The sequence below is a fragment of the Colletotrichum tamarilloi genome (genome assembly GCF_030869305.1).
Source record: "Colletotrichum tamarilloi strain Tom-12 chromosome Unknown Scaffold_15.1, whole genome shotgun sequence".
In the NCBI taxonomy this organism is placed as follows: domain Eukaryota; kingdom Fungi; phylum Ascomycota; class Sordariomycetes; order Glomerellales; family Glomerellaceae; genus Colletotrichum; species Colletotrichum tamarilloi.
In genome coordinates this window covers 117144-144213 of record NW_026849398.1, presented here as the reverse complement: position 1 = coordinate 144213, position 27070 = coordinate 117144, and the positions used below count along the sequence as shown (strand labels likewise).

The 27070-nt window shown below is 56.9% G+C and overlaps 9 protein-coding genes across 9 annotated transcripts; 4 read left to right on the top strand and 5 right to left on the bottom strand.

The window, feature by feature from the left end:
* Nucleotides 1-12: 12 nt before the first annotated feature.
* On the bottom strand, nt 13-2443 carry CTAM01_05742 (uncharacterized protein; the record flags this gene model as incomplete). The annotated part of the gene is made up of 2 exons (XM_060521772.1): nt 13-1934; nt 1984-2443. 2 exons carry the CDS (start codon nt 2441-2443, stop codon nt 13-15), a joined length of 2382 nt encoding a protein of 793 aa, XP_060383441.1.
* Nucleotides 2444-2861: 418 nt separating this feature from the next.
* On the bottom strand, nt 2862-4082 carry CTAM01_05741 (calcineurin-like phosphoesterase; the record flags this gene model as incomplete). Its single annotated transcript, XM_060521771.1, has 1 exon — nt 2862-4082. One exon carries the CDS (start codon nt 4080-4082, stop codon nt 2862-2864), a length of 1221 nt encoding a protein of 406 aa, XP_060383440.1.
* A 1288-nt stretch (nt 4083-5370) lies between these two features.
* On the top strand, nt 5371-8546 carry CTAM01_05740 (uncharacterized protein; the record flags this gene model as incomplete). Its single annotated transcript, XM_060521770.1, has 5 exons — nt 5371-6623; nt 6672-7875; nt 7921-8004; nt 8053-8224; nt 8284-8546. The coding sequence occupies 5 exons, from the start codon at nt 5371-5373 to the stop codon at nt 8544-8546; spliced, it is 2976 nt and encodes a 991-aa protein (XP_060383439.1).
* A 4847-nt stretch (nt 8547-13393) lies between these two features.
* Nucleotides 13394-15022, top strand: CTAM01_05739 (uncharacterized protein; the record flags this gene model as incomplete). The annotated part of the gene is made up of 2 exons (XM_060521769.1): nt 13394-13746; nt 13795-15022. The coding sequence occupies 2 exons, from the start codon at nt 13394-13396 to the stop codon at nt 15020-15022; spliced, it is 1581 nt and encodes a 526-aa protein (XP_060383438.1).
* An 837-nt stretch (nt 15023-15859) lies between these two features.
* On the top strand, nt 15860-17625 carry CTAM01_05738 (NOL1/NOP2/sun family protein; the record flags this gene model as incomplete). The annotated part of the gene is made up of 2 exons (XM_060521768.1): nt 15860-16060; nt 16108-17625. The coding sequence occupies 2 exons, from the start codon at nt 15860-15862 to the stop codon at nt 17623-17625; spliced, it is 1719 nt and encodes a 572-aa protein (XP_060383437.1).
* Nucleotides 17626-18257: 632 nt separating this feature from the next.
* CTAM01_05737 (uncharacterized protein) lies at nt 18258-19575 on the top strand (the record flags this gene model as incomplete). Its single annotated transcript, XM_060521767.1, has 5 exons — nt 18258-18360; nt 18407-18414; nt 18470-18663; nt 18712-19063; nt 19120-19575. 5 exons carry the CDS (start codon nt 18258-18260, stop codon nt 19573-19575), a joined length of 1113 nt encoding a protein of 370 aa, XP_060383436.1.
* A 234-nt stretch (nt 19576-19809) lies between these two features.
* Nucleotides 19810-21601, bottom strand: CTAM01_05736 (major facilitator superfamily transporter; the record flags this gene model as incomplete). The annotated part of the gene is made up of 2 exons (XM_060521766.1): nt 19810-20894; nt 20941-21601. 2 exons carry the CDS (start codon nt 21599-21601, stop codon nt 19810-19812), a joined length of 1746 nt encoding a protein of 581 aa, XP_060383435.1.
* Nucleotides 21602-23499: 1898 nt separating this feature from the next.
* On the bottom strand, nt 23500-24514 carry CTAM01_05735 (BTB/POZ domain-containing protein; the record flags this gene model as incomplete). The annotated part of the gene is made up of 2 exons (XM_060521765.1): nt 23500-23804; nt 23851-24514. 2 exons carry the CDS (start codon nt 24512-24514, stop codon nt 23500-23502), a joined length of 969 nt encoding a protein of 322 aa, XP_060383434.1.
* A 1483-nt stretch (nt 24515-25997) lies between these two features.
* Nucleotides 25998-26936, bottom strand: CTAM01_05734 (uncharacterized protein; the record flags this gene model as incomplete). The annotated part of the gene is made up of 1 exon (XM_060521764.1): nt 25998-26936. One exon carries the CDS (start codon nt 26934-26936, stop codon nt 25998-26000), a length of 939 nt encoding a protein of 312 aa, XP_060383433.1.
* Between the last annotated feature and the right edge of the window lie 134 nt (nt 26937-27070).

Below are 27070 nucleotides of genomic sequence, written 5' to 3'. Positions count from 1 at the left end.
CCCTATGCATTTCTACCTCGGTCTGTACCTTTCCCATAACGCTCTTGTAATGAGCCCAGGGGCTCCCAGCCCCAGCTCAAACGGCCCCCTCACCGGCTGGCCTCTGTTGGACGATCTCGCCGGCAGGTATGGCGGGGGCGGCGACGGGCTTCGGGGGGAAGACACCGTTGTAGTGGTGGTTGTTGTCGTGGGGGACGCCGGCGGGGCGCCTTGGAGGTACTCGCTCAGCTCGCTAGTGTCCATCCCAGGCCTAGTGGCGTCCACCACATGGCTCGTTTGGGTGGCCGGGGCCGATGGGTCTTGATCGACCGTGCTCGCCGGTGATAGCGGGCTCACACTCGCATACTGATGCGCAGATGTCTCATTCCTTTGCGCGGTGCTGGACGAAGCTAGGGCGGCGAGCTCGAGGTCCTCCTCTGACCTACCCGCAGCGCCCCGCACGACGACGCCGAGCAGTCCATCCGTCTCATCCAACACCCCCATCTCCTCCCGACTGGCCCGGCTTACTAGTGGAAAGTCCACCGAGTCTCTCAAGTGTGCTCCCAGCCTCATCATGGCAAAGGCGTCCAAGGTGTCGGTCCAGGTGGGCAGGCTGTAAATGTAGCAGACGAGGATGATCAGTGCAATGGCCTGCATGCTGATGAGCAAGCTAATGGCGACGGTGGCGCCTACGGTGTACCGCGGTGCGACAAATTCGGTGCCGGCCAAGTTGTAAATGGTCCTCGCCGCGTCGTTGGATGCTGCGTCTTGTAGGACGGCCACGTTGGACAAGTACATGCCGACGCCGAGAGTGCTCTGTGCCACCTTGACGTACTGAATGCCTTGTGCGATCCGGAACAGTGTCTTGGGGAGCTCGGCAAGCGAGCATCCCTGGTATATGGACGAGTACCACGAGTCGTAGTCGTCGTTGTGAGAGTTGTACGGCAGCTGCCACGCACCGAGGGGCGTCGGCAAAGAGCACGCCCTGCGTTTCGCATCGCTGTTGGACGTGGTGTTGTCGGGAACTTGGCCATCCGGGAAGGTCTGACTCAAAAGATCGAGTACAGCCTGTGGGTATGAGCCGTTTCCAAAGAGCGCCTCGGCTGTTGACCGCAACGGACCTTGTGCAGATGTCCAGCCGGAGAATCGGTCGCGGTTCCAGTCGTCTCCAGACTCGTTGGTGATGAGGTTACCCTGCCAATCGTAGTCGTGGAAATGCGCTGCCATGTCTTCGTCCGAGGGCCACTCGCTGATGATGTCGGATGGAACAAGTCCCGTTTGAAGGTTGCCAATCTCGAAAAAGGCACGGCTGGTTTTGGCGACACACTTGATGGTGACGTTTTGAGCCGGTTCCGATAAAAAGTCCTGGGTCTTTGCCGCCTCTGGACTAATCTGCGCGTCAATGTAAAGCACTTCATGGACGTCTTGGCGTCGCCTCGGGGGAACCCCACGAGGTGCAGAGCTGGTGGTATTGCGAGGCATGCACGTTCTCACACTGATGCCGAAGCCTTGGAGGGACGTTGCATACCCGTCGCAGTTGGCGGGGTACTCATCTGCAACCTGGCAAGCTGCGGTTGAGCTGAGCCGAATTGAGTGCTGTCGGAGAGGTCCCGTAGTGACGCCAGCGGGAATTGCTGATACCCAGAAAGAGTCGTTGTACGTCTGGTCCTCTCCCGTGACGAAGCTCCGGTGGTTGTCGTCGACTCGCCACAGGTTTTCTTGGATGTCGGCTGACGTGATGTTGACCATCTTCGTTCTGACTGTGTTGACGATTTGAGATGCATTGGACTCTCGGAGCAAGACGGGCTCGGCATCTTTGCCAATTGTCTGGGCCGGTTGTCCCTTGCCGTCGCATGTTCTGTCCCATTTGCTCAATGGTCGGAGACTGTCGCACGAGTACACTGGGCGGCTCGATGGCGGCATCAGCAGTGACTGTAGTGGTGGCTGCACGGCAGCTGTTGCATGTTAGACGGAGTAGCCACCCCCAAAAGGCTTGTAACGTACTGAGAAGAAGCAGTCCGGTGGCCAGCAGGAGATAGGAAGACGATTGCCCGCTGGAGACAAACGCTGTCCATTTCAAGTCGGAAATGGCAAGCAGCTGCCTCACGGTCAGGGTCTGCTGCTTTGATCGGCGCTGTGAGAAGACGACTGCGCCGTAGGCCAACAGCGCGGCAACGCACGGCAGAGCAATAACAGCCGCCACAGTGCTGAAAAACGAAGCCGCAGCGATCCAACGGTGATATGAGTCGAGGTCTTGCCGCATAATGATCCCCCACGGGTCGGATGTCGTTTTTCGGTTAATAACGCAAACGCAGAGCCATGGTGCGATGAGAAGCACCAAGTAGGTGACGAGTATGTAAATCGGGCGGCGAGCGTATCGCAGCGGTTGCCGAGACATGTCGACCGGCTTCGAAGCCGTGTATCTCGGCGGCGGTCCTTCTGTCCGAGTCTGATTCCTGTCCATCGTGACTGTCCTTCTTGGAAATAGAAAGGACGAGGAACAACAGACGAAGGAAGACACAATCGTATTATGGCAATTGCCATGATTGCTCAATTGGCTGTTTGGCGCCTTTTTAGTTTGCCGCGAGGCGTTTGCACGGTCGCCAAGGGCTGGCTGACGGCAGCTGACCGCAGGGCGAATGCTGCAATTTCCCTGCGAGCCTAGAGGAATGCGTGCAGGAATGGAGTGATGGGGCACAGCGTGCACAGCATCCTTCGGGACGACTGCTTGCCACGCATGTTTTGCTTTTGAGACCAGTCAGTGCGACGGAGCGGGACATGGCATAGCTCTGCCGGTGCCAAATAAAGAGTATGCAGGATAAAGCCGTCATTCGGACATTCTGTCGCATGTGCATCCCCACCCATGTGTGTGTGTGTTGAGTTTACTCCCCATTATAAGTGTCCTGGCCGTAGGTCTCGTTGAGTGTTACGCGCGTTATAATTTCTTCGTTTTCCATGCGGACCCAGCTCTCCACCGACATGTCTGGGTCGTCGCCCTGCGTGAAGGAGAGCTTAATCATCCGAGCGCCGCGTTCCCAGGTGCCATATCCTCCGTAGCCCGTGTGCTTTGCAAAACAGAGGAATGGGGCCTCGGCGCCGAGTCCGGCGTCGTGGCCGGGCCAGGTCGAGCACCACGAGTCGCCGTGGTCGTGCCCAACATAGATGCTGTGGAGACCCTCGGCCTCGAGTAGCGCCTCGACGAAGGGGGCGTCCTCTCCACCCTCGCCTTGGATGGCTAGCGGGCTGTCGGCATTCAACCCAGGGAACTTGGCGGGGTCGAGGTTGGTCTGCTGGGCCGTCAAAAAGATGTGAGGGGGGATGTGGACAAAGGCGACGCTGGGAATGACACGGCCGTGCTTGTCCTTGAGGTCGTCGTAGGTTTTGGTAAACCATTCGGCCGTCTCGGGGGCAACCCAGTTTGGAATGTCGTCCATGTTATCGGAATCCGTCTGGTAGCTAGTGCCGCCCCGGCTGTCAAAGAACCACAATAGCAGAATGGGGTCCTTGGAGTCTCCCTCGTAGACAGGGACGTAGTAGTTTGTGATGCCCGGGAGATTATCGCCCATGGACGTTGTGTAACAGAGGTCGTAGCCTTTTTCGGCACGGAACAGCTGCTCGCGGTCCAGCGTGTGCTTGGAGTCGTGGTTCCCGTAGACGGATGCCCACCGCTGGTTCGTCTTGAGGAGGGGCGCGACAATCTGGTCAATGTAGAGCGTCGAGTTCTCCTTGTGGGTATCCTCGCCAGTAATGAGATCGCCGTTGAATACGACGAGGTCGGGCTGTTCGCTCTTCATGACAGATTGCATGACTCTGGTGGAATTCTTGTCCTGGTCAATGCCCCAGCCAAATTCCTGCTCTCCGTAGTGCAGATCGGAGAAGATGGCAATGAGGTAGTCGCGCTGGCCCGACACCTTGAGTCTTGGCTTGCTTATTGACGGCTCCGTCAAAGGCCACTTGCCGGGCGAAATCTTGGTCATCATCATGAACATGGCCGCGAAGCTGATGGAGAAGACCAGGACGAGCTGACACACCCTCTCGGCTAGTCGAAAGGATGACTGCGGCGGGCGCGGCTGCACCGCCTGCTCCAGCTTTGATTCCGGCATGATGGAGTGTTGTACAGTGGCGGGGTATGAAAAAGATGGAAACTTGATGAAAGACAAATCCGCGCGATGATTGTAGTCCAGCCAAAAACAACAAGAGAAACGATTCAATTGAAGGTAAAGTGGAAGTGGTAAGAAAGAGAAAAGTTGATGGTATGGTATCAAAGATGATGCCCTGCAGATTGCCAAAGGTGATTTTCCGCCCGGGGAGCTTCGAGTGCTGGATGCAGCTGGGGTTCCAAGGGCCAAACAATCCCAAACAGAGCCAAAACGGGCCCACTGTGGCAGATGCCGTTTTTGGGGGGCATAGTCCCACCAAAACCGAGGGGCCCAAGCCAACCGGGAAAGACGAGACGAAGACGGGCGGGAAGGACGTGCAGATGGTGCAGAAACATCCACCCGGTGTCACCAAACCAAACCATATGGATCATCGCCCATTGGATACGTACTGTAGTAGTGACAAAATCATCAAGTGTAGTCGAGTGCCAGGATGCTCGTCTGTTCTTCGCGTCGCCTCATCTGAATGACCTGCCATCGGCAATTGGCGCTAGGGGGCACGACATCACGATAGCTTGGAACTCCAGCTCGCAGCCCACCGACTTGTCTAAAATGGAGTTGTAACAATGTTATAAAAGTCAAGAAGCCGGTCCGGCGGGTTTCCTCCCATCAGGACAAACTTTGCTGAACGACCCGACTCGAGAATGACCCGGGTGTGTCTGTGCCTCCGTGCCTCTGGTGATTTGGTCTTTTGGAAATGTCTATCCTGGGCATCGCCGTGGTAGTGGCATCCACCAACCAGTGTTCACACACAGGGCCAGATGGGTAGTACGCGCCTCTACTCATTTGGACGCGTCGTCTCACGATGCCACTGACGAGTTGCATCACTCCGTGAGACAGAGGCCCCTTGAAAGTCGTGGAGTCCCCTGCACTTTCCCTGCAACGAAGCTCCTGGTCGACGATAAAGCTTCAGTGGGTCAAAGTACTCTCTTCCGCCGCCTGCTAGTTGAAAGCACTTGATACCGTAGACGTCGCTAACAGATGTCGTCTCTTATCGGACAAAGTACATGCGACCCCGTATCCAAGCTTTCCACAGCTCCAGTAGCAACTCAATTGCACCTTCCCAACTCGTCCAAGCTGCCGTTGCTCCTACCTCGGACTCGCAATCAAAAGTTGTTCCGATCTGACAATTGAACTCGTTGTAAATCGATGATGTGATGTCCCTCAGTTGCATAACTTGACCTCTGCCCCCAATTGTCGGTCACCATTGCTCGCGACATAGCACCGCGTTACAATGACACAACCACACATCCCCTCCAAGGAGGCGGACCTCTTCCGGGACTCTTTTCAGGTACCGCCCCCGTACGAGGCCGCCGCGTATCCCCGCATCCGGCCCCGCCGCACTCTCCTCCGAAACCTCATCTCGCCCCGCGTGCTCGTCTGCGTCTTCATCGGCGTCCTGCTCGCCTGGCACACCTTCCTCATTGAACGAGAGACTGTCATCCGCGATGCTGCGAGACATGCCTCTCCGTCGGCCCATCTGGCCCGCTTTGATGAGTCCTTGAAGCACTGCGCTGCTCTCAAGACGTTTCCAAAGAGCCCCGAGCCAGAGACTCGCAAGTCCAACTCGAGATGGAACGCTGTCCGCGGCCAAGATAAGCCGGTAGTGCTGCGCAACATGACCTTCTTTGACGGCGAGTCCATTGCGCCCGAGCCAATGGATATCAAGTTTGAAAAGGGCTTGTTCACCGAGCTGGCAACAACGGCTTCTAAGTCCATCAGCTCTGACGGTGCCACCGAACACGACTTACACAGCCGCTTCGTGACGCCTGGTCTGGTCGACATGCACTCTCATCATGCCGCGAGCCTGTGGCCGGCTCTGTCCGTCACTGAGGATGAGAATGAAATGACAAAGACCTACGGCCCGCTCACCCCGATGCTGCGTATCCTCGACTCATTGAAGGCGTACGATGACGCTACTCGCATCATCATGTCCGGCGGCATCACCACGTCACTCATCTTGCCCGGTTCCGCCAACATCATGGGCGGAGAGGGTACCGTGATTAAGAACGTCCTCAAGTCGGGAGAGTTGGGCGAGTACGTCGTTGAGGAGCTGCTGCTCGAGCGTGATATCCCTGTCGAAGAGCGCCATCGATACATGAAGCTGGCCTGCGGCGAGAACCCCAAGCGTATCTATGGCCATACCCGCATGGCCAACGCCTTCATCCTCCGCGAGCAGTTTGCCAAGGCCAAGGAGCACATGCAAAAACAGGACGAGTACTGCGAGAGCGTCGCCACTGTGTCGACCTTGTCTGACGAGGTCAAGGACCGCTTCGTCCGAGAGTCTGGCAGCTTTCCCGCCGACCTCAAGCTCGAGTCCACCGTCGGCATGCTCCGCGGCCGAGTCTCCATGCAGAACCACTGCTACCTCCCCGAGGACTTTGAGACAATGCTCCGAGTCACTGGCGAGTACGGCGTCCGCGTCCGGGCCTTCCACCACGCCCTCGAGGCCTGGCAGGTTCCCGAGATGCTCAAGGCGTACGGCGAGTAGGTGGCCAAATCCTATCCGTGAGTGAACCATGCTAACCAGCGTAGAAACGTCACCGTCGCTACCTTTGCCGAGTTCAGTCTGTACAAGTTCGAGGCCTACGCACCGAGCCTCTCTGCGGGCAAGATCCTCAACGAGCATGGCATCCCCGTAGCCTACAAGTCAGACCACACCGCGCCAGAGACGAACGCAAAGTACATCATGTTCCAAGCGGGCGTCGGCCACGCGTTCCACCTACCGGAAGAGAAGGCTCTGCAGTCAGTCACCTCTATTCCCGCCAAGGCCATCGACCTGGGCTACCGTGTTGGCTACGCTCGTCCGGGCTACGATGCGGATCTGGTTGTCTGGGATGCCCACCCGCTTTCTATCGGAGCGACTCCCCTGCAAGTTTACATTGACGGTAACCCCCAGCTGAAGCACCACATTGTTCAGGAGAGCATGGGCAAGGCCTTTAATGAAGCATCGACCAAGGAGACCCTCCCCGTGAAGCCCAACATGCGAACGGAGCTGGAGCCGGAGAAGAGGGAAGCGTTCTGCAGCAAGACCGCTAAGTCAAAGTCCAGTTTCGTCATCAACGGCATCACGAGCACATTCCTGGAAAACCACCCGCAGGTGCCTACGGTATTCCGCGACGTCAGCGGCGAGAACTTTACTCTCGTGATTCACAGCGGCAAGGTCGCCTGTCTCAGCTCGCCTGACAAATGCTCGTCGGCCATCGCCAAGGTGGCATCCAAGTCCGACGTCACCACCCTCGACCTCTCCAACGGCCACGTTCTGCCCGGGTTGACGGCCCTCACAGCCTCCCTCGGCATGGTTGAGATTGCGACGGAGGATTCCACCGGAGACGGCTTTGCCGACCCGAAGAAGGATGGGAACGATCCAGAGAACCTCGACTACGCAAAGTACGGCGTCCAGCTGGAAGGCAAGGCCTTTGCCCGCGCGCGCCTCGGCGGCATCACCCGCGCCATCACGCCGCCCCTTAGCTCCGAGGGTGGTGCTTTTGTCAACGGCGTCAGCGTCGGCATCCTCACGCGCACCGATCGTACGCTCCTCGACGGCGGCGTCTTCCGGCCCGAGGTGGCGCTTCACGTTACCATTGACGATAAGGCAAAGGAGAGCGTGGGCACCATCAGCACCGCTGTCAAGAAACTGCGCAAGATTCTCGCCGACGGCCAGGGTAAGCACAATGAGACGACCTTTGGCGAGGTTGCGTCAGGCAAGCTGCCGCTCGTGATCAATGCCAATAACCATGTGAGTCTACATTCAGCATATCAAACATGAAGCTAACAGGAGCAGTGGGACATTCAGCAAATCATCAACATCAAAAAGGACTTTCCCGACGTCAACATCGTTATCCAAGGCGGTGCCGAAGCGCCCTTGGTGAGTACGCACACATGCTGCTGCAGTACAGGCCTAACGAAGATCTAGGTCGCCCTGGAGCTCGCAAAGTCCCAGATCCCGCTCATCCTCACCGAGACTCGTCCCGCGCCCTCCTCCTATAGACACCGCGATGCCGTCGTGGGCCCGCCCCTGACCCCGAGCGTCGCCCGCATCCTCAGCGAGGCGGGCGTCTACTTTGCAGTCGCCATCGTCACGGACAGTGAGTCGCATAATGTTTGCTGCGATATGTGTCTACAGAAAGAGCTAACAAATGGCCAGTCATGCCCGCAGACTACCGCCTCCACGACCTCGCCCTCGAAGCTGCGTGGGCCGCCAAGTACGCCAACCTCGGCGACAAGGAAGCCATCCGCCTCGTGTCCGGCAATGTCGAGGATATTCTCGGCCTGCCCAAGAGCAGCGACATTGTTGTGTGGGAGGGCAGCCCGCTCGAGTTTGGCGGTACCGTCGCCCTCAGCTTCGAGGTGGACCAGAATGGCGACCTCGAGGTTGCCGCTTGCTGGCCGCACGAGGATGACCGATAGAGAGGGGTATGACGATGCCGTCTGCCGATGAGTAGAGAGGCACCGTCCCGGTGGAGGGTCGGGTTGGATTAATCGCTGAATCTGTCTCGGGTTGGGTGCTCATTTGGCTGCGCAAAGTATGCAGCTGATATAGTGGCGGATGTTTCTTTCCACACGATGTGCTTCAGGACGAAATGTATATCTAGATAGTGTACAACAAAGCACATTCACAGCTTGCTAGGTCGTCGAGTGAGGGGCAGCGTCACGCATATACAAGCTATGCGAAGGGCCATGCTACATAGCTCGGTTTGTGCCATGTGAGGTTGTCAGACGTACACTATGCGGCACATCTAGAGTCTGTCACCGTTGCCACAACTATCCGGAGGCCAAAGCCACAGTGTCACGGGCCAGAACATGACAGAGTCGTCTCTGCCAAACGATTCGTTCCTGGACCAAGACACTCTCGAGGGACACAACAACTCAAGACTTCAACCTGCAACCTAGACGGATAAAGTCTTGCGTCGGGACAACCTTTCCCGCCAAACTGGGCAACACTAATATCTGCGCAACCCCTCCGAGGCCTTACGCAACTACCCGTCGATACCAGTAATCCCCGCGGGACCGTGACTGCCAGCCCTAGCCCCGACGCAAGCCCTTATCAACGGAAGCCGGGAACGCGGCACATGGCCAAACAGGCGCGCACGCACGAGCTTACTCGCAAGATGCGCCCGGGGGGAAGGGATTGCCAAGGGAGGTAAACAATGGAGCTAGGCGATTGATGGTGACGTGCTAGTGAGGCCGCACACGCAGGGACGGGAGCAGATTGATTTCACAAAGGGGCGTCGGGCTCGGATGGCGATTTGAGAGAAATCCCTCAAGAGGTTTGGACACGGGACGGGTGTAATTCCGTCATCGTCCCGGGGAGCAGCAAGCCACGTTGATCTTTTCGGCTGTGCTTGCCTGAGAGCTTGGGTTAGTAATGGAGAGGCGACACTTTGCCAGAGATGAGATGGCACCGTCTGGCCTTGGTTCGGCTCGGGATGGTGCGGCGCCGTCGATCTGTCCCTGCGGTGCAGACGGGGACAGACTGACACTTTAGCTAGCAAGGACCATCGCAACTTCCAATAGGAATAAGAAAGCTCAGAGTGCATGACAAACTGCCGGTCGCCGAGAGGTGCGTTGCAAATTGCGACTAGATAAGCTCGCTAAGCATGTCCGTGTTAATGGCGCGCAGAGATGCCAGTGATGGCCTCGCTGCCTTGAATGCTTTCTAGCCACGGCGTCGAGAGACAATTTGTTTCATCCTCAATCTGCCCAGTAGCGGCTTCTGGCTCACGTTTGCCGATTGTCTAATTGAGCGGACCACCATTGGGGACCGGGCGTTTTGGAAGCGCGCGCCAGCCGATTTCCCGCCAGACGGCGGCTCAGGGGGACTCCCAGGACGCAAAGGGAGAGAGCCCCTCTGCCCAGGAAAGAGAGCTTGTTGCTATATGGGCTATTATGTCAAGAGAATTCGTATCGCCAGGCGCGACCGTCAGTCATCTCGCCTGTTTCCTTGGGACTTACTCGTAACCTGGTTTTCCACCTCTTGGCACTTTGAGACCCCGACGAGAGCCACCGTGGCGCGGTACCACCCCATGCAAACGTTGTGAACCCAGGGCTGGTCAACTTGGTAGGAAGCGGGCATCGTTCAATTTGGAGATGAAGAGAGGCGGTGTTGACGACGGTGGATTTGTCGGTGAGCCCTTGCCCAGACAAGGCCGTTGTTATTCCAAGATACATCGGCGATACTGCTCGAAGAAAACTGAGTATGTCTCTGATCCAACTGTTTCCGGGGCTGGCTGAAGACAACCTGGCGCGTGTCGAAGTGAGACCGTCGCAATTCAAGACAGAAGACCAAAAGAGGAATCTTTGTGTGGAATTATCCCGCGCGTGCGCACAAAAATAAGCCTTCGGAACGGCGATGTTTCGTCATTCCGGTAAAGCCTCTTGAAGCCAAAAGCTACAGCTGGATTCTCGCCCGGTCGGAGATGCATCACGCGGTTCCCAGCCACTCCAAGAACCACCAGTGAGGTGTCATGTGTGTTCTCGGGGGACTATAGATGCAATGCGCGAAGTGGTGGTGGTGCATACTGCACATCGGAACAGCCCTCAAGCAGGTTGCCGGAGACATGAATTTTGGCATTATTCTAGCGCTGGTCGACTCCAGCTATGCGAAATTTTCATCGCAGTTGAGTGCCGGTGTGATGGCCAGGGACTGATGCCAGGTTGCAGCCGGAGGCAGCAGTCAATCTCCCCGCAGGAGCGCCGCCGACTCGGGAGGACATGATTTGCCGGGCAGTCCGTGATTGTTTTCTCGAACACACGGGTTAACATGGGATGAGCGCCAGGATCAGGCGTTTCGAGACCCCACCAGCCGCTGACCCAGTCGACACCTCCAGAGTATAGAGTCCAGAGCTCGTGGGCAGGCCTGTGATCTGTCAAGGCCGATCCCCAGCCTTTGGGGGTATCGACAGAGGTCTGGACTCTGCTAGGGCCGATTGTGTCACAACTTTCTTGGACCGGATGGAACCGAGGGATTGGAATGGCGAGCGACTATTAGATTGCCTTCATTCTCGCTGGAGGATGAATGGCATTGTTCGGTGGTTTGAGCCTGGGAATTGTGCCCCGATGGAGCGTCGCGCGACCAGAACAGACGTTTTGCGAGGGATGGAGGTGGGGAACGACGAGTTGGATGCATAAGTTATGCAGCTAGAAAACTCTTTTGCCCGGCCAAGGCCAAGGAAGCCAGAGTCAAGACAACGGAGAGAGACATGGCCATTCCGTCGGGAGGCAAGAAAGGGATTGTTCGAAGGGTGATCCAGTTGGAAGAATGACCCCGAGATTCCCGAATGACAGGTTTGATGTCTCGCAGGTGATGTTGCTGAAGCTCGATGCGGTTGGAACTGTGTTCACTCTTTCCAGCCTTTCGAAAAAAAGTCTCAAGTGCCGACTCAGATGTGGTTTCCTATCTTGTCCGTCTCCAACTTCCTGCCCGTTGCTTCTTGGGAAAAAGTCTCAAACCCTGCAATTTGGAAAGGGCGAGCCCCTGCGCAAGTGGGATAAACACCTGGGTAACGCTTGCCCGAATAAGGGTTAGCGGGAAAGAAGGTAAACCGCAACCTTCTGTTGTCCCTTCCCAAAGACATCGAGGCAGCAACGACAGACGGGACGTTGCGAGGTTTTGTGGAAGGCGCTGCTGATATCTGTTTCTTGTGTCCTCTGGCAGCATTCCCGAATCACCGGCAGCGTGCATTACTTATTCAAGTCCATGGCAATGTGCACCGTCATCAACACCTCACGACATGCACGACGGACCAAGAGCTTGCAAGAGGCAGACACTTGACAGGCTGCCAGGACGTCATGGGCCGGATCATGGACGACGCCCTTTGCCCCTGAAATATAGCATCGACCCGTGTGCCAACCGCCACCAAGCCCTGAGCGTCGATAGTCGCTGGAGCCTGGTGGTGCTGGCAGCTATGTGTTTCCAAACGGGCGGACGCCTCTGATCCGCCAAATCAAACTTTTGCAGCGCCACAAACGGGCACTTGAAGCCCTTTGCCCAGGAGGCCGGCTGGCAGCTGGGTATCCTCTTCCGTGGTGTGGCCTCGGTGAAAGCTGACTGGACGCCACGTCGCGCGGCACAAACGCTAGCGAGAGAAGAAGCCCAGAAACCAGGGGCGAGTCAGCGTGCCTTTCTTCGTGCTAAGAACAGCTCCGGCGTCACACTGAGCGACAGTTGACCTCGGGCCTGCACAATTTTGGCAGTTGGACATCACATTCAGCCAATGGGAAGTCGGCCACGCTTATGCACCATGCAGGAACCAGCCGTGCAGCACACCATCTCAACTTTTGTGCACTCCCGTCTCCTATCCAGTGCGTGAGTGCAGACATCAGATGAGCGGGGGTCCAAGGGGTCGTCAGCTTGCCGCCGTTTCGTTTCTTCTCAGCTTTTTGTAGTGGTGTAATGTACTCTGGGCGATTCGTCTGGGCTCTTGTCTGTTCTTTTTCCATTTAGAAATAATGCGGACAATTCCTTGGTTGTGTCGAACATGTACTCGAAAATAGCAGTCAGGAGGTTACCAGGAATTAAGCATGTTCCTGTTCATCCCATCTCTCGAGTACATGGCTTGGGCATACATCTTAACACAAGGTACTTTCATCTTGATTCTGACTGCCACGTTGTCGAGGTGCGACCCTCCTCACCACGCTCAACCTACCTTATGTATATTTACTGCTATCGCCCTGTGCTCGAGTACTTCATCGCCAGATGGCACTACCACGAACACTCCATGGCGTCACGGCTGAGCGTCCCTGGCCACCCTGCTAGCGCCTTCCTACCACCCGGGCCCCCTTCCCAGATCCAAGGTACCTCGCCGTAGCCTGCCAACTCCCACTCACGGTGTGCCCCCCGTCCCGCCCGGGTCTGGGTCCCAGCTGCCGTCCGATGAATATATTACTTCCCACTTCTTCCATCCTCCACCGTGGATCTACACCCCGACCTCACCTTCTCCATTCCACCACTTTTCCCTGTCGACACTTGCTGGGCATTTTATTCTCTCCTTTCATCATTCCTTTCCAACCCACAAAACGCTACAGCTTGCTGAGCACGTCCTCTCATTACAACTTCTAGACAGCCCTCTTTGACCTGTCTCATTCCACTCACTCACCACTTTCGTCACTCACCGAGTCGCGATATACACCCTTCACTTCACCAGGTGCTCCGGTATCAGCACCCATACAGTCCCTACTCAACCAGCAAGAGTCCCAGCGACCACTTTGATACCCGTCTCATACCGCACAATCACCCAACCGTACAATCAACGACCATGAAGTTCTCCGCTGCCACTACTTTGGCTGCCCTTCTGGGCGCCGCCTCGGCCGGCTCCAAGTCCGATGACAGAACCTTTGCCGTCCTCCGCTTCAACAACAAGCAGCTCGTCAAGACCCGTGTTGATCCCATCATCAACCCCGGAAAGCCCGCGACCCACGTTCACGGCGTCATGGGAGGAAGCAACTTTGGCATGTCGGCCACTGGCGAGACTCTATCCCAGTCCAAGTGCACCAACGCCATGATCAACGGCGACAACAGCGCCTACTGGTTCCCGTCTCTTTACTTCCAGGACCCCAAGACCAAGGAGTTTGAGGCTGTCGATGTTTTCTATGTCAACGTCTACTACTTGTGAGTATAGCTGTCTTCTGGACCAAATCCTCTATTAACACCGCCCAGCTTCGATGGCACCGATGATGAGATCAAGGCCTTCCCCAAGGGCCTGCAGATCTTTAGCGGTAATTCCTCCGCTCGCGTTGCCCCGTCGTCTGGAGGCAAGGAAAACCTAGAGCCGGCGGACGGCCCCATCCAGCCTGTTCAGTGGACTTGCCCCAGATCCAACTACAACCCGCCATCGTACCCTGCCAACTCTGACGGCACTACCGCCGGCATCGTCGATCCCAACAACGACGGCTCCGGAGTCGGCTTCCCCGACCAGAACTGCGACGGCTACGCTTCTCCCCTCCGTGCCGATGTCCACATGCCTTCCTGCTACAACCCCAACGCTGCCCTGACTGACTACGAGAGCATGGCCTGGCCTTCGAACAAGGGTGCGTCGAACAGCCGCCGCAAAAACTGCCCTGCCGGATGGATCCACGTTCCTCACATGTTCTTCGAGGTCTACTGGGACACTCCCAAGTTTGCCAGCCGCTGGACTCCCGGCCAGGGCTCGCAGCCCTTTGTCCTCTCCAACGGTGATGCCACTGGTTACAGTCTCCACGCCGACTTCATTGCTGCTTGGGATGAGACCGTTCTCCAGCAAATCATTGACAACTGCAACGCCGGCTCTTCTGGTATGGACAAGTGCCCTGGTCTCCTCAAGGGCCTCAACACCAACAAGGACTGCACAATCTCCTCTCCCGTTGACGAAGTTGTCGATGGTCTCATGAGCAAGCTTCCCGGCAACAACCTCCTCACCTCCTTCGGTGCTGTCGTCAGCGGTGGCAGCAGCAGCGGCAGCGGTAGCGGCAGTGGTTCTGTTGCCAACCCTTCTGGTTCCTCTGCTTCGTCTGCGGCGACGGCTGCTTCTGCAAAGCCCTCCGCCGTCCAGCCTTCTGCCAGCAAGCCCGCCACCTCTGGCTACGTCAGCCAGGAGGAAGTCCCCAAGACATCCGCCGTGGTCGCTTCCGAGCTTCCCATTCAGGTCGCCCCTGAGAAGGCCAGCACCAAGGCTGCCGAGACGTCTGCCGCTGCCGCCGTCCCTACCACCAACGCAGTCGCGCCCAAGCCCTCGGCATCTGGGTGCTCCCGCAAGACCAGGACCGTCTACAAGACCGTCACCGTCACCTCTCCCGCAGAGGAGTCCAAGGCCGCTGCGACCCCCGCCGGCTCTACCGACAACTACAAGGCCCGTCGCCACGTCCACGAACACGAGCACCTCCACCGCCACCGCAGCAACCGCAAGTAAGCGGGTTGTCCATCGGACCTATGCGCGCCGCCAGCGTTTTGGTTGCGCTTGTATCAAACTTTTCTTCGTTAGACATTCTAGGGCCGTGGCTGGGATGGGAGTTTGACACGTTGTTTTGTTTGGACACTGGGACTCGGCGGGGCTGTTTGGAAAAGCATCCCCATTTTCGTGCGCGAGCATTCGCGCCAATTTCTTCTTTTCTTTTTTTTTACGATGATGATGATCAGTTACATACACACCTTTGAACCGGGGGAAAGCAAAGCTTGGGGAACACGAGCAATCTCAAGGGCAACTGGATTCCGCTTCTTGTTTGTACCTTGGAACACATACATTTCGATTCTTACATGGGTCTCTGCAGACGAGGCACCGCATTTGGGAAGGGGTTTTGAGAAGTGGTTATTTGCTTGGTAGCCAGATAGACAATTGAGCCAACCATGTTACCACCACTGACAAGTAAGCCGTGTGAGAGGTGTAAGGCCCACCAAATTGGCGCCTGGACGTCAAATTAAGGTTATTTCGTCCACGCGAAACAAGTCCACCTCATTCAATTGCATTGCCAAACCCATGATCCAGATGCCGACTCAAAAGTTAATTTAACAAGTCGCAGTGACCATTTCTCAGCGAAGCAAGGGACACATCGAGACGGGTGCGTGTGTGACAGTCTCAATTGGCCAAGCAATCAACACGCCCGTCCACTGCCGCCGGTCCCCACAAATTCTCCGAGCCAGCGGTGTCCACTGTAGAAATTTCTCTTCACCTCATCCGCCGATACCCCACAGCCGCACACCGAGACACGGCTGCGGTGACCAACGTCAATATACACGGACAGCCGGCACTATGTCGCTATATCATGAGGCTGCCGACATTCTTTCGGCGAGCTCAGACCACGGTGGCAGCTTAAAGAGTCGCGTCTTTGGCCAAAAACGTCTCAAGTCGCCGCCAGCGCAGGTCTACGCCCTTGCACTGGAGACGTGCAAGTGGAGTGCCATCTTGAAGGAGGTCATCGAGGCGGCGGACATTCTGCGCCATGAGCGCAAGGTGAGTCTGCTGCATCTTCAAGTCGTTGACTGTCGCTGACTCTGCAGCTTACACCTTTGCTGGCGCTACTGCTGGTGCACGACTTCCTCCTGGCCAAGAAGGGTATCGCGCTGCCCCAGTCTCACGGTCTCAGGACAACCATTGAGCGGCACAAGGCGAGATTAACTTCTGAGCTCACGCGCGCCCGCCTGAGGAGGAAGGTGTCGTCGTTGGAACTGCTGCGGGCTGACGTCAACGCCAACGCGGACCCTGAAGGAAGACACCCTCGATGGATCAGGGTGAACGTGCTCAAGAGTACTGTGGAGGACCAGCTTGAGACCACTTTCAAGGGGTACGAGAGAGCGCTTTCCATCGAGGCCGTGGCGCAGGCAACGGGCAAGGCCATCTTTATCGATACTCACATCCCCTACCTCCTCGCGGCATCGCCTGGCACGGATGTGACCAAGACGCAGGCTTATCTCAAGGGCGAGATCATTCTTCAGGACAAGGCGTCCTGCTTTCCAGCATACCTTCTGGACCCGCACTCGGAAGACGGCGACGTTATCGATTCGTGTGCGGCGCCGGGGAATAAGACAACGCATCTCGCAGCGATTGTCAAGTCGCATGAACCGGAGCAGGGAGCCCAGAAACAGACCATCTTTGCGTTCGAGAGGGACTCTAAGAGGGCCCAGACGCTGGAGAAGATGGTCAGGATTGCTGGCAGTCGAGGCATGACCAAGATTGGTCCTGGTCAGGACTTTCTAGACGTTGATCCCACGTCTGACACATACAAAGACGTCGGAGCCCTGCTGCTGGACCCCAGCTGCTCTGGCAGCGGTATCGTAGGGCGTGATTCGATGCCAGAACTGCATCTCCCGGAGATCCCTGGCCCGCCTGGATCCAAGAACGCAAAGGGAAAGCCGTCCAAACAGGACGACCGCAAGCGCAAGCGGGACGAAAAGGAGGAGCCCGGTGCGGTGATGGTCGATGATGACGGCAACACGGTCGAGGTTCAGTCGGAACAGGAGCTGCAAAAGCGTCTGGACGCGTTAGCCGGCTTCCAATTAACGCTTCTGCTTCACGCCATGACGTTTCCCGGTGCCAAGAAGATTACCTACTCCACCTGCTCGATACACGCAGAGGAGAACGAGGGCGTGGTGATCAAGGCCCTCGCGTCAAAGGTTGCGAAAGAGCGTGGCTGGACGATCCTACCGAGGCAGAAGCAGGTCCGCGGTATGCGGGAGTGGCCCGTCCGTGGACTGCCCGAGGCGGCTGGAGGTGATGAGACTGTAGCGGAAGCGTGTATTCGTACGTACAAGGGCGACGGTCACGGCGTGATGGGATTCTTCGTTGCCGCGTTTGCGAGAGAGGAGACGGTCGACGGGGATGGACCGTACTTGAGAGACGACGAAGGACGGATCGTGAGGGATATGGCTGGGATGCCGGTGCTCAAGAGCACAGGGAAGCCTGTGGTACTGGAGACGGCGAATGTGAGCGCGCCCGAGCAGGAGAACTCAAGTGAAGAGGAGAGTGAGGACGCAAGCGATGAAGGCAGCGGCGAGGACGAGTGGAACGGGTTTGACTAGGTCGGCTCTATGGAAGAGAGGTGGTGCTTGTAATAGAATAATTTGTCAGTCTACTCGGGCTCTCCTTCGTATCTGCAACGACGTGTGTACTTTGACCTGCTCCTTCCTCCTCGAGAAACAACATCTATCTCCAGGAAAGCGGGTCCTCAGCCCTTCCCGGCAACACTTTTGCCTCGAGCCTTCCTTCCCTGCTCCGTCTTTCCAACTTGCGTGCCTTGTGTTTCTCTCAGCCTCAGTATATTTGCCCTCCTCTCGTAGGTGCACCGGGCTACACTTGGTGAACGCTTTCACGTTGTTACGAATACCGTCATTTCCGCTTTGTCATGCATGCGGCAGAGACCGAACGACAAAGGGAACAAGGGCAGGAATGTTGAGTCACCGTTGATTATTGTATATTGAGAATGGCGTTTGGATCGGGATTTTCTTCATAACTGATGCTAGGCTTGCTTGTAATAATGGAAAAAGTACTGTAAAGTCGTGGTTCCCTGCAATGTGACCTTGAACAAGCCTGGACCTTGTCCAGGAGTCAATCCCTGTCGTCCATCAGACAGGGGTAACCGACGACATCCCACCCTTTCTATTCCATCAATCTCTTCCTCTCATCCTTCCAAAAACCACCAAGGAAAGAGAAAATGGTTTCTCATAGCTTTCTGTGGATGCTCCTGGTGCCATTGGTACCTGGGACGGCGGGGCAGGACCAGGTCTCGCTCAGCAACGAGATGAGGTTGATTGCCTGTGAGTACATCTGACGGATAAAGTAGACATGAGCTGACAGTTGTAGGTGCCAAGGTAGAATGAACTCGATAGGGTGTGGTCATATTGCTGACCAAAAGGTTGATCGCAGTCTCCAGAGATCTCCAAGCACCTAACGGCAGAGTGGGAAGCAGCGCAATCCTCAGCCAACCTCCCCATGGCCTGGATCGAGGACGCCGCCGAGGACCACTGCGCAGACGTGCCAGCGACCGCCTACCCCTCCGTCAAGCTCTTGCGCGACGGCGAGCCGGCGGTAGACTACCTAGGTCCCATAACGAGCGACGAGTGAGTCTGCAGCCCTCCTCGCAGCAAAGCTAACACGCCTACCACTAGAATTCTACGTTTCAGCGACCGCGCCCGACGGCCTCAAGTCTCCAGCGTCTCAATCGAGGAAGCCGAGTCCTTTGGCAATAGCGACGTTTTTGTCTGCGTAGCTCACCTCGGTCCAGATGAGCCGGCGCTCCGGCGGGCCTTTGAGGCCGTAGCGCAGAAGCACTGGGCCGAGTTCACCTTTGGCATCGTCGATACGCCAACATCCGCGGACGCCAAGGTCGTGTGCCGCAAACGCGACGACGAGAGCACGCACACGCGGAGCGCGGCAGACGGGCTCGAGGGCTGGGTCCTGGAAGTGTCCAGGCCCGTCATCGCGGAGCTGACGCCCTTGAACCACCAGCGATTCATCGACGTATGTCTTGCCTTGTCACAGCAGAAGCAGCTATAAAGGATACTGACGAAACACAGCGCGCCTGGCCAATCGTCTACATCTTCTCGCCCTCCACGCAAACCCGCGCCTCCATCCGCGCAGACCTCCACGACTTTGCAAAGAAGCAGTACGCCTCCCTGACACCCGTCACAGTCGACCCGAACCGCTTCCCCGACCTCCCCGCCAAGCTCGGCCTCGGCCCCGACGTCGCCGAAGACGCGTACCCCGTCGGCGCGGTCCACCAGGTCTCTAACGGGAGGACCTACCCGTACCCCAAGGGCAAGGCTTTTACGCCGCGCGAGCTGCAGGGGTGGGGGCTGGACGTGTGGCAGGGACGGGTCAAGCCGTGGACGCCGCCGGCGCAGGAGGCCGTCGACGACAAGGCTGGGTCGGTGAAGAGTAACGTGAGGGTTCTGAGCTCGCACAATCTCAAGGTGAAGAACATTCCGGGGCTGAAGATCAAGATTGGCGGGCGGGAGCGGGATGAATTGTAGTGCGATTGACTTTGAGTGTTGATCTATTAGTCTATGATTATACAGATGAGGGGGGGTCTATCTGGTATCTAATGTCGGCTTCTGTGGCCTGTCTAGTATGCTCTGAAAACTGCCCAAAACTCCTTGCAAATGCTAACATCATGCCGTGACACGTGCCGCTCCGGGTATCATTGTCTATCCATGCTCCCATCTCCAGATACGTAGTGAAGAAATGTCATCTATGCGTCGTCTAAGTTAAGCCTTGGGAGTCTCAGGCTCACCCTGGACGGTCCGCTCGTCATCGGACAAAACACCGCCGTCGCTGGCAGAGACGGACTTGCTGCGCTTGTGCTCCTTCTCGTGCGCCCGCTCCTCGGCCATGGCGTCGTCCTCGTTGACCTCCTCATGCGTCTTGCGCATGCGCTCCAGCACTTCAGCGGCCTCGGCGGCGAAGGCGCACTTTGCGCGGATGGCGGGACCGAACTTGTAAAAGAGGAAGGGGACCGGCAGACAGGCGAGGGCGAGGAAGGCCGGGATGGACGAGGCCCAGTGGATGCCGAGGTTCTCGTACATTTGCGTAGTGAAGAGGGGGAAGGCGGCGCCGAAGAGGGACCGCATGACCGAGTTGGCGGCCAGGACGGAGGCGGCGAAGATGACGTACGAGTCGACGAGGTAGTTGAGCAAGCTGAGGAAGACGAGGACGAGACCCGCGGCGAAGAAGCCCGAGGCGATGATGGAGACGACCCAGTGGATCTCGGGGCCGTTGGTCCAGGCGAACCAGAAGAGGCCGATGGGAAGGAGGCAGGCTCCGACCATGGATGGCGGGAGACGGGCCTCGGGCGGGGCGAAGCCGCCGTGGGCGGCAGAGACCTTGAGGTAGCGGCGGCTGTCGAAGCCGGTGTAGACGACGGCAAAGACCATGCCGACGGCGACACCGAGGAAGGCCAGGCCGCCGACGCCAGGGGACCAGCCGCGACCGCGCTGGAAGACGATGGGGAAGGCGGCGAAGAGCATGTAGAGGGTGCCGTAGACGATGGCCATGTAGATGGAGGTCAAGAGGACGATGGGCTCCCTGAAGAGGAGGATCCAGGGGCGGGAGAGGGCGACCTTGAACTGCTCGACGGCGGTCTTGCGGGGCGCGTGGGCCTCGTACTTTGAAATGTAGTTCTTGCCCGTGATCTTGGCGAGCTTATCGGCGCGGCGGCGGAGGAGGACGGGCGCGTACGTCTCGGGGACGGTCAGGGCGACGACGATGAGGACGACACCGGTGAAGATGGCCATGAGGCCCTCGATCCAGCGCCAGCCTTCCGCGACGCCGAGGAAACCACCAACAATGGGGCCTATGATGGTTAGCTGGGACTTACAGACTCGGGCAAAGGAGCATACCAATAGACGGGCCGAGGAAAGGAGCGGCAGCAAAGATGGCCGTGGCCAGGCCGCGCTCTTGGGCGTTGAACATGTCGGCAATAACACCGCCAGCGTTGGTCATGGGCGAAGCACCAAAGGTGCCGGCGAAGAAGCGCAGGATAATGAGCGTCTCAATGTTTTGCGCACCGGCGGCACCGGCGTTGAAGGCAGTGAGGGCGATGTAGGTGGCGATGAAGAGATACTGACGTCCGTACAGCTCAGAAAGGGGTGCCCACATGAGAGGACCGACGGCAAAGCCAACAACGAAGAGGGAGACGCCCAGGATACCAATTTCGGTCGACACCTTGAAGTCGCGAATGACCTCTGCGATACCTCCAGAGAAGGCCGTGCTCACAAAGGCAACGGCCAGGGTGGCGATGGCCTGCTCGATGGTGTAAGTCCACTTCTTCCACTTGGGGAAGGTCTGGGGGTTGTGGGCATCCTCGGGGAGGAAGTCAACGACAAAGGGAGCCTCGTGGGTGCCTTGTCCGGGGTATTTCCGTTGGAGGACGGCCTCTGTCACGCCGGCCTGGTCGAAGAGGAGGTGAAAGTAGTTGGCCTTGTTCACGGGCTTCTGGGCCTCGACATCGGCCTCGGTCGCTGTGATGGACGATGATGATGAGTGCGGCGCCGACGCCATGGTGACTGGCGGCTGGCTGGCTGTCCTCGTGGGTATTAAGCTTATCTAGTGTTGGACTGTGCTTGGATGACGATCGTCGTTGATACTACGATAGGCGCTGAAGTCTAGGTCGGATGAGCGAGAGATCTGATCCGTAACCCGGAGACTTGGGACGGCCCATCGTCTATATACTGCGTAGGCCGGACTTGGCCTTGGGTGGGGATTTCCAATGAGATTTCCATCCCCTTCGTCGGTGCCCGTATCAACACACACACCCATCTCCATCGGCCAGGGGGGTGGTGTTGATCCACCGGTGCAAGCCCACTCGGGCGGTTTGTCTTCCGCACGCCCATTTCCCATGACTAAACCGCACGGAGTCGGTCGTAGAGGACGGGGACGAACCAGCGGAGGGTCACTTATCTCCGGCTCGGGTTAGGATCGAACGCTTTGCAGGCAGTCTGATACAATACTTGGCGCGGGATCTGACAGGAGTCACAAGACGGGATTAGGCCAGGAGCCGCACGATTTGGCTTTGTCAGATATGCGATGGCAGATGGTTTGCTGTGCAGGGAATGGACGAACGCAAGCTGAGGTCTGCAGAGTGGATCTCTACTTTGATCGGAGCAGAGCTTTTCTTCTTTCCTCCGTCCGTTTTTTTTCTCTCTTTCAGGTACGTACCCGCTTGCGCCGCATGCACGGCGGAATGACGTGGTTTAGCGAAACCAAGGGACGGCCACACCGGGCCTAGTTCGCCGAGGCAACGTGCCAGAGACGATATTTCATGGGCTGGCGGCTCGCTAACGGGGACCCACCAACCGGGATGTCGGCGGACCTGGCCACCGTGCCGAGGTGCAGCCGTTCCAACTCCAACGGATTTCGAGACCATTGGCCTCGAGCCCTTCGACTAGGTATCAGTCTGTCCCCCTATTTTCTCATTACAAAGCCTTGAGACAGGACATTTCGGACTTTGCTCAACTTCGTCTCACCCCCAAACGAACGCGCACGCACTCGCAGTCGGACTACTGCGAGGAGGCCGACTCTTTTAATATGTTTGACTGATTCATGGCAAGGGATTCATCATCGTCGACCACCAACGCCGTCCGAACGGCATCCCACCAACATACGATGCAGGTGCAGCTGTGCAGCAAACGACATGACGGATGAACTACTAACCAGGGGCTTATCGTCTGTTGGCGCTACGCTGTACGGACCTCCCAGATCTGGACACCCGGTGATAAGAGGTTGCGAACCAACCAGTCGATTCGAGCATTCGGTGCATCGGCCGAGCGACCATCGACAGCAGTCTGTCGTACGGATACATCGACGCTGTTGACTTGCACAAGCAGGGCTTTTTCTGATTTAGCCTTTGACACCTTATTCTTATTTACAAAGTAAAGGCATTCGGAGCCGGCCCACTACTCCGTACCCATCGGGACCGAATCTACAAAGTGCACGCAGTTGTGGCGTCCGGGAGGGCCCCTGCATGTCTGGCCTGCTTGGCTCCCGAGCCGTCGGCTCTTGCGAAAATCTGTAAAATTGCTTGATTGCCTGGGCCGCCGTATCCCTCTTCCGGACTGGTCAGCCCATGAAATCTGGGTCTCGAAAGACCATGCGAGAGTCCCATTCGATCGTGCCGTCACAGATCCACCTTTTGCTTATCAACTCAACCTCGGAACTCGAGACTTGGCAGACCGCAGAGGCGCACTGTTTCTGTCTTGTTTTTACGGCCCACGGCCTTTGACCGAGCGGCTGCAAATCACCAAAGGCGAGCCTCGGCTGTCAATTGTTGTGGCGTCGAAAATAAACTCGAATTTCAATGTCACCCTGCCTAACCCATGCAATTGGTCCCGCTGGAGCTAAATGACGATCGATCAAAGGACAACATGTTCTAGAACGGCGTCCGTCCGCGATGCACAATCTCAGTCTCGCCCACGCCGTGCATCCGCAAGGCGTATGCCTCCGCGGGCCTTGAAGTGCCTCATAAAGTCCGAACTGGGTCCGGCAGCGCGACGGCTCCGGTCCGCCAAGACCAATCCTTCGGCGAATTTTGTCGTCTCCTTGAGACTGGCCCCGAACAACTTCATCAGCTCCGGCCACGCGTCAAAGTGCTCGACCGAATCAACCTTGATCTCGACGAGCCGGAGTTGGTTACCGGTCGAGATGATGGGCAAGAGGTGCATCAGCAACGACGTCTTCAGGTCCTGTCTCTCCTTTTCAAGGAGATCTGTCACTCGTTAGTCCGAACACCCCCGGGAGAGCACCCGACTTACAGCACATCCGCAGCGCAAACTCGATGTCGACCACGTCCTCCGCGTCCACCAATTGAATGTACGGCACCGTGTGGTTCCAGACAAGCATGCGGGTGATCTTCTCAAATGACTTGGCCTCGTTGAGCAGGCCCGCCGCCAGGCCTAGCCTCCACAAGTCGCCGACCGTCAAGTGGTCAATCGACGGCTCGTGGTAGTGCAGCATGGTTTGCGACGCGTATTTGAGCGCGTCAATCAAGTCGTACTTGTCGGCGACAACCGCCACCTCGAGGATCGAGTCCGCTGCCGCGATCTGGCACACGCGCGAGTTCTGGTGGTGCAGGATGTTGAGGATCAGCTCCATGATCTCGGGGTCTTCGTCCGGTAGGCTGATCTTGACGGGTTCTGATCCCCTGTCCAGCAGCTTCTGCCCTTCGGAAAAGCGCGGCCCCAGCATCGCGCCAAACACCCTTGACGCCCGCTTCAGTATGAGCGAGTCTACGCGCAGCTCTGTTGTCTCCTCGCCGAGTCCTACGACGAGGATCACGTCGCCGTCCGGCACGACGGGCACGCCGCTGTAGTTGCGCGACCACATCCGCGCCGCGAAGCTGGCGGGCGACCGCACCTCAAAGAACTTTTCCTGTGTCGGCTTGTCGATCGCCATGTGCTTGCTGAGTGGTTGGTCCATTGTCGGTGGTCGGTGAAGGGTGACGATGACGAGACTTGCAGTGTTTTCCGTCCCCCGACTTTTTTTTCAGTAGATAGTTTTCCATCGCCACCGTTTAGTCTTTCCCCTCAAACGCAGCTCCTTGTGGAGAGTCAGCCTGGTGGTGTCGTGCCAGGAACATCCAGGCCCCTCAGGCTCGGATGAGACGCCCGGCGCAAACGAGATGCCCTTGGTGGTGTCTCCCCCGACTCAGCTCGCGGGCAGTGAGGTGAATGGCGTCAGAGCCGAGGCTGCTTTTGGTCGATTGAGTCTGGAGTTTGGCCGGGTTTCCCCAGCGGGACAGCGTGTGGCCTATGCGGGATGAGGCTGCCCCCTCACGTCTGCGCATAGCATGCGAGTTCTCCCTGCTGACGCGAGCCTTGTTGGGCCGGTTGAAACTTTGAAGGTGCATTCAGCTTGTGGCCCCAATTCTTCTGTTTCGGGGTTTATCTGGCTGGCAAGCCCCATGAGAGTTGTTTGATGGGAATATTTTCGGCGAGAGCGAGGAGGAGGAGGTGGTGGCTCGAGCTTGTCGGGAGGGGCAACGATGTCGGCCTTGGTCAGCAACGAAGGTCATCACAAAGGCCTGGGTCGAGTGGCTCAGCCGGGTTGTTTCGGTGAGAAAGTGTTAACACCCAGTCGTCGAATTCTGCTCGGTGTGGCTGAGATTGGGCACTTTGGTAGTGACCAAAGTCAATTCGACTGCGGCTGATCATGCGTCGGTGATCCGCAGTGCTGTGACGGAGGCACGTGTTGGCTGTGGCGGCGGAAGTCGTCCCATCTCTTGTTGGTCGGATGGCTGACATTGTTGGTCATGACCTGATTTGCGTACGATGGCGGGATATGCCGCAGCAGAGCCTTGGATTCGAAGAATCGTTAGATCTAGGTTTATGATGATGAAGCCTACATACCTTAATCAAGCGTCGTTCAGACTCTCTATCCTATTCTTTCATCAGTGTTATCCAGAAAAAAGACAGCCGTTATTTCAAAAGATAGATGACAGAGACGAGATGATAGCCAGAGGGACCATAGACAAGATCAAGGGGCCTCGATATGACCACAGACCATATGGAAACACTCTTCTCATGTTCCAATTACCGCCATTCCTTCCTCGTGTGAGTCTGAGAACTATATGCAGTTTCCGTCCACAAGAGCACAGAAGTGAATCGCTAGGGAATCGAACCCTACCCGTAGATTGCTCTGGGGCCGCCAGGATGACTTTAGGACTGCGGTCCAAGGATTTTCACCTTAAATTCGGGCTTTCGCCCCACAAGAAGATGAACTTCAGGCTTTCGCCTAGTAAGAAGTGAGGTTCAGGCTTTCGCCCAGCGGCTTTTGTCGAGTAGTCGAGACGCTTCGTCGCAACGAGCTAGAGGTCAGAGCCATCATAGCAGGTGAATGAATCCGACGATGTATAGATCGATATTGCGAAAGTTTTCCGAGGGAAAGGAATCGAAGCCTCGGTTTAATCGTAACCAAGTCTGGCGCCAACGTTGTTCTCATGATCATCGTCTGAATCACTCAAGGCACCGATGAAGGCTTTCCAGGTTTGGAAATCTGTCCGAGAGGATGTGCCAGTAGAATTTGCTGGGCGCGGATTGAGCGTCAGGACCGTCGGAGCACCAGAGGAAGAAATCTCATCGGCTTTGCGAGCAGGAGCAGGAGAAGAAAGAAGGGGCATGGGGGAAACGACAGCGCCGGAGATCTCTGAGGCCACACCACCATCGTTACCATATCTCTCCGATCTGATCTTCATCTCGTTGGTAAAGAACTCTTGTATAAGCCGCATGCGTTCAGCTTCAGTTGGAGCAGCGAGTCCAGATTCAATATAGTCGAAGGCTCGTCGAGCCATGTCGAAGTCATATCGCTGAGTTGTTCGAGAAAGAGATGGAATTTCGACGGTGGGACCCGTGGATGAGACAGGATGGGGCATCTGTTGCTCAGGCGTTTCCGCAGCGCTGTTGGCTGCATTGGAATTACGAAGCCTGTGCCTAGCAGCGGCTGGAATAGCCTGGTACGCAGTTAGAAAAGCGTGTTGTGTGTAGAGGAAGTTGAACTTACGAGGTTTCTGCCTCTGTCTAATTGGATGACCAACTCGCGGGTGCCTCTTGGTCCTGAGTACATGACCCCTTTGAGGTCTCGATCGGCCCTGACACAGTCGTTGCGCTCTCTGAACGAGAGAAACACGACTCCATCGCGAGGGAGGCCAGTTGAAGCTGGCAGAGTCCGGCTTGGCGAGCTTCGAATTGAGGAAAGCCTCGACGCGGGCCCTGGTCTCCGCAAACGGGAGGCTCTTGACTCTGAGAAGTCTTCTGTTCTTGCGGTAAGGAGAAAGGACAATGTCGAATCTCTCCTGGTCGTCCTTGTCGTTGGCTTCAATGCCGCGGCTGCCGCTGAATGCCATTCTATGACGTGAATGAATGACTGAATCAACCTGTAATTCGTCGCACTTACCTGGGAAGTCTTGCTGAATGTAATTTGTTTTTCATTTGTTGATATTGTTGAAATCTTTCCAGAGAAGTTGCAGTGGAGAAAACC